The sequence below is a fragment of the Sapajus apella genome, unplaced genomic scaffold (genome assembly GCF_009761245.1).
Source record: "Sapajus apella isolate SASKATOON/1434 unplaced genomic scaffold, GSC_monkey_1.0 scaffold1473, whole genome shotgun sequence".
Taxonomy (NCBI): Eukaryota; Metazoa; Chordata; class Mammalia; order Primates; family Cebidae; genus Sapajus; species Sapajus apella.
This window is the reverse complement of record NW_022438399.1, coordinates 6,352-12,364: the sequence shown is the minus strand read 5'-3', so window position 1 is coordinate 12,364 and position 6,013 is coordinate 6,352. Positions and strand designations below refer to the sequence as shown.

The following is a 6,013-nucleotide window of genomic DNA, read 5'->3' as shown; positions in this document are numbered from 1 at the left end:
ATTCCTTTAAGAAAGCATTACTGTATCCATTTATTAAAAGTAACTTTTCGGCCTGGTACCATGGCTCACGCCTGTAATCACAACACTTTGAAAGAACAGGATCACTTGAGGCCAGGAGTTCAAGACCAGCCTGGCCAAGATGGCAAAACCCCATCTCTACTAAAAATACAAAATTCGTCAGGCATGGTGGCACAGGCCTATAATACCAGTCACTCAGGAGGCTGAGGCAGGAGAATCACTTGAACTCAGGAGGCACAGGTTGCAGTGAGCCAAGATCATGCCATTGCACTCCAGCCTGGGCAGCGAGATTCGGTCTCAAGAATTAAAAAAAAAAAAATTTAACTTTTTAAAACTATGAAACTTTTATGTATTTTTTTTTTTTTTTTTTTTTTTTTTGAGACGGAGTTTCGCTCTTGTTACCCAGGCTGGAGTGCAATGGCGCGATCTCGGCTCACCACAACCTCCGCCTCCTGGGTTCAGGCAATTCCCCTGCCTCAGCCTCCTGAGTAGCTGGGATTACATGCACGCACCACCATGCCCAGCTAATTTTTTGTATTTTTTTTTAGTAGAGGCGGGGTTTCACCATGTTGACCAGGATGGTCTCGATCTCTTGACCTCGTGATCCACCCGCCTCGGCCTCCCAAAGTGCTGGGATTACAGGCTTGAGCCACCGCGCCCGGCCCCCACTTTTATGTATTTTTATATGTCCAAAGCAAATGCCTGGTCAAGCATGCATAATATTCAAGAATGCAAAAGAGAAAAGATCAAAGTTTACCGTTTTATAATGCTCAAATGCCATAAACTGGATTGCGCCATAGGGAAAGATTCGAATCATCATTGCACCATTTCCTTTATACAACCCAAGGAATCCTTCTTTTCGGGGAACAGCAAACAATGCAGAAAATACTCCTGTTTTTGAAGAAAAATGCTGTTAAAAAAGAGAAAATTATCTAAATCTGTGATAATTACAGACAAAGATAATTGTGCCATCACTCGGGATAATTTTGCTTGAAGGATTACACGAATAGTAATTTCTATACAACAGTTAAACCTACTAAAAATACATCATATATCCAAATAATATAAACACACCTCATGTAATATAAAACCTACCCTAGAAACAACTACAAATTATAGCAAATTTGATTTGTAACTACAGCAAATTATATTAAACTATAGCAATCTAAAATATTAACAACAGAAATATATGCGATGTCCACGTTTGTACTGAAGACAATCTATCTGGAAGGATAAATTGTAGGTACTTATTAACATCCAAAAGATATATCCCAAAAGTATTTTATAATAAGCAGATATATAAATGGACTAACATTTTGTTAAGAATTCTGGCCAGGCACAGTGGCTCACACCTGTAATCCCCGCACTTTGGGAGGCCAAGGCAGGTGGATCACCTGTGGTCAGGAATTTGGGCAACATGGTAAAACCCTGTCTCTACTAAAAAAATAACAAAAGTTAGGCAGGCATGGTGTCCTGGGCCTGTAATCCCAGCTACTCAGGAGGCTGAAGCAGGAGAATTGCTTGAACCCAGGAGGCAGAGGTTGCAGCGAGCCAAGATCCCGCCACTGCACTCCAGCCTGGGTGATACAGTAAAACTCCATCTCAAAAAAACAAATTAACAAAAAAGATAATTGCTTGTTTGAACAAAAATTATGGTAATGAATTCTGGAGTTTATGACATATGTAAAAAGTAAAATGCACGACTCTAACAACACAAAGAACAGCTCATACCAATAAAAGTGTCAATTCGCCGGGCGCGGTGGCTCAAGCCTGTAATCCCAGCACTTTGGGAGGCCGAGGCGGGTGGATCACGAGGTCAAGAGATCGAGACCATCCTGGTCAACATGGTGAAACCCCGTCTCTACTAAAAATACAAAAAACATTAGCTGGGCATGGTGGCGCGTGCCTGTAATCCCAGCTGCTCAGGAGGCTGAGGCAGGAGAATTGCCTGAACCCAGGAGGCGGAGGTTGCGGTGAGCCGAGATCGCGCCATTGCACTCCGAGCTGGGGAAAAAAAAGCAAAACCCCCGCAAAAAAAAAAAAAAAAAAAAAAAAGTGTCAATTCATCAAGAGAACAGAGGATACAAAATATGGATAGGAGAGTAACAGGAAGCTTTAAAAAAAGAATTCTATTAAAACTTCCACCTGGCTACCTCTTCTCCTCCCGATCTGCAGGGAAGACGCGGCGGCCGGGGGTGGGGGGAAAAAAAAAAAAAAACTTCCTCTTGCTGGAACCAGAAACAAAGGTTAAGTCCTATTTAATTTGATTCAAAAGTGTTTGTAATGGCCGGGTACGGTGGCTCACGCTTGTAATCCCAGCACTTTGGGAGGCCGAGGCGGGCAGATCAACTGAGGTCAACAGTACGACACCATCGCGAACATGGAAAACCCCCCCCAAAAAAAAAAAAAAAAAAAAAAGAAGAAGTATTTGTAACAATTAAAGGGTGATCAAATTTAGAACAATGATTACCTAGCAGACACAGGAAGGCTAATGATAAAGTAGAGGTGCCATGGGGGTGTCAACTACACTGACAATGTTTATTTCCAAAGCACTATTGTAGATCTACGTATGTTTCTTATGTTATTACTTAAAATATTTTTATTGTGGCTGGGCGCCGTGGCTCACGCCTATTATCCTAGCACTTTGGGAGGCCGAGGTGGGTGGATCACTTGAGGTCAGGAGTTCAAGACCAGCCTGGCCATCATGGTGAAACCCCATCTTAAAAAATAATAACAAAAAAAAAAAATGATTTTATTGTCAAAAAAATTTTTTTTTTTAGAGTCTCGCTCTGTCGCTAGGCTGGAGAGCAGTGGCGTGATCTGGGTCACGGCAACCTCCACCTCCTGGGTTCAACGATTCTCCTACTCAGCCTCATGAGTACATGGAATTACAGGCATGCATCACCACACCCAGCTAATTTTTGTATTTTTAGTAGAGACAGGGTTTCACCATGTTGGCCAGGATGATCTCAATCTCCTGACCTCATGATCCACCCGCCTCGGCCTCCCGAAAGTGCTGAGATTACAGGCGTGAGACATTGCACCTGACAGATATAGCACTTCTAAAAAAGGGGCCAGGTGCTGTGGCTCATGTCTGTAATTCCAGCACTTGGGAGACAGAGGCAGCAGATCACTTAAGGTCAGTGGTTCGAGACCAGCCTGACCAACATGGTAAAACGCTGTCTCTACTACAAAGAAAAATTAGCTGGACATGGTGGCGGGTACCTGTAATCCCAGCTACTGGGGAGGTGGAAGCAGGAGAACTGTTTGAAGCCAGGTGTTGGAAGTTGCAGTGAGCTGAGATCATGCCACCGCACTCCAGCCTGGACAACAAGGGTGAAACTCTATCTGAAAAAAACAAAACAAATTGGGACCAGGAGAAATTTTAAATATACTCCTTCCTTATAATATGACCAAAATAATTTTAATTTAAAATAAGTATGGCCAGGCATAGTGGCTCACGCCTGTAATCCCAGAACTTTAGGAGGCCAAGGCGGGTGGATGACCCGAGGTCAGGAGTTCGAGACCAGCTTGGTCAACATGGTGAAACCCCACCTCTACTAAAAATACAAAAATTAGCCAGTGTGCTGGTACATGCCAGTAATCCCAGCTACCCGGGAGGCTAAGGCAGGAGAATCACTTGAACCTAGGAGGCGGAGGTTACAGTGAGCTGAGATCACGCCATTGCACTCCAGCCTAGGCAACACAGCAAGACTCCATCTCAAAAAAATAAAATAAATAAAATAAAAATAAGAAGTACGGCCATGCACAGTGGTTCATGCCAATAATCTGAGCACTTTGGAGGGCCAAGGTGCGAGAATAGCTTGAGCCCAGGAATTTGACACCAACCAAGACAACATAGTGAGACATTGTCTCTACAGAAAAAACTTCAAAGTTAGCTCTGTGGCCAGGTGCAATGGCTCAAAGGTGTAATCCCAGCAATTTGGAAGGCAGAGGCGGGCGGATCATGAGGTCAGGAGATAGACTATCCTGGGTAACACGGTGAAACCCTGTCTCTACTGAAAATACAAAACATCAGCTGGGCATGATGGCACACGCCTGTAGTCCCAGCTACTAGGTAGGCTGAAGCAGGACAATCACTTGAACCTGGGAGGCAGAGGTTGCAGTGAGCGGAGATCTTGCCAATGCACTCCAGCCTGGGCGACAGAATGAGACTCCATCTCAAAGAAAAAAGTTACCTCCGCTTGGTGGAGCTCGCCTGTAGTCCCAGCTATTCAGGAGGCTGAGGCAGGAAGATAGCTTGGGCCCAGGAGGTACAGGCTGCAGTGAGCTGTGATCGTAACACTGCAATCCAGCTGGGGTGACAGAATAAGACCCTGATACCAAAAACCAAAAAAGTTTACTAAAATAAAAGACAAAATAAAAATAAGTCTTTGATGCCTTGGAAGTAATGTCACACTTTTTATAAGAAGCTAAAGTAGACAGGAGGCTGAGGCAGGAGAATTGCCTGAACCCAGGAGACGGAGGTTGCAGTGGGCCGAGATGGCACCATTGCACTCCAGCCTGGGTAACAAGAGCAAAACTCCATCTCAAAAAAAAAAAAAAAAAACAAAAAAAAAAAAAATCAGACTGAGCTGTCAAATGTGTCTATGAACAATGACTCATTAATCCCAATAAACACATATTTACTTCAATGATTCCAAGATTTGGGCTAGGAAAATATCAGCTTCCTAAAATGATAATATATATGACCATTACTGCAAATCAAAGAATTATAATGGATAAGAAATATATTATTTGGAAAATTTGCCCCCTTTCCAGTTTCTGGCAGAGAAAAAGAAAAGAACAAATTTGCCCCCAAACTTAAATTCCCTTTTGTGCCACTTTCCAAAATATTTTCATTGATTTTTATCTTTAGCGTCTATTTTTTTTTTTTTTGCATTTTTTTTTCTTTAGCATCTATTAACTCACCTAAATGCTTGTAATGGTGATTGTGAGCTTGTAATAAAACTTTTACTCGATCCAATGGGGCAACTGTTGTTTTGGCACAGCATCCGGCAATACCTAAAAATTTTTCAAAAGGTCAGTAAGAAATTGCATACTATTTCTTTTCAAATGGAAATCATTATTTGTTCAGCCAGCAAACCCTCTGATCTCTAATTTAGTCACCATGAGAAAATCTACCCACGGCAAGGATATGCAGATGACTGGTCCCCATTCCCTGAAACTTACTGAGTATGATTACACTACTAAAATAGGTTTAGTAGTGTAAGTCAGCACCTAATATTTGATGAAATTGGGAATCTTGCTAAAATGTGGTTATGGAGACAGACACTTGGAGGTATTTACCCAACTGCCAGGTTCTGTTTGAAGTAACCTCCTCTTCTTCTAGATGAATTTTTCATTGAAACAATCAACTTTTACCCACAAAATTAGTCATTCACTTATACATTCAGCAAATATGTACTTGGACCCTACCATGTGCCAATGGGCAGAAGTACAGATGAAAGCAGAATAAAATGCATACATGGACTTTGGCATAGGTTGGAGTCCAGGCCAGCCCTTCTACCTTGGCATGCTTCTAAAGTGATAATATAGACTTCTCTGCAATACTGTATATGTAGCAATGGCTTGATAAACTGGGTTGATACTCTTATAAAAAGTTGAATAATAGGCCAGGCACAGTAGTTTACGCCTGTAATCCCAGTACTTTGGGAAGCCAAAGTGGAAAAATTACTTGAGGCTAGGAGTTCAAGACCAGCCTGGGCAACACAGTGAGACCTCATCTCTACAAAAAAAATTTAAAGCCGGGCGCGGTGGCTCAAGCCTGTAATCCCAGCACTTTGGGAGGCCGAGGCGGGTGGATAAGGAGGTCAAGAGATCGAGACCATCCTGGTCAACATGGTGAAACCCCGTCTCTACTAAAAATACAAAAAATTAGCTGGGCATGGTGGCGTGTGCCTGTAATCCCAGCTACTCAGGAGGTTGAGGCAGGAGAATTGCCTGAACCCAGGAGGCGGAGGTTGCGGTGAGC

General features: G+C 42.8%; 1 protein-coding gene across 2 annotated transcripts in view; it reads right to left on the bottom strand.

Moving 5' to 3' along the window:
- Positions 1-703: 703 nt before the first annotated feature.
- The window catches only part of LOC116546829 (graves disease carrier protein-like), an 11,221-nt gene continuing 5,911 nt past the window's right edge, over positions 704-6,013 (bottom strand). The window contains exons 2-3 of one of the 2 annotated variants that reach the window (XM_032272973.1): positions 4,951-5,043; positions 704-909 (exon numbers count right to left, since the gene is read on the bottom strand). In XM_032272973.1, coding sequence (XP_032128864.1) covers positions 725-909; positions 4,951-5,043 — 278 coding nt within the window. In that variant the 3' untranslated portion in view covers positions 704-724. Of the gene's footprint in view, positions 929-4,950; positions 5,044-6,013 lie in introns of both variants that reach the window. The other variant, XM_032272974.1, reaches the window with a different exon arrangement.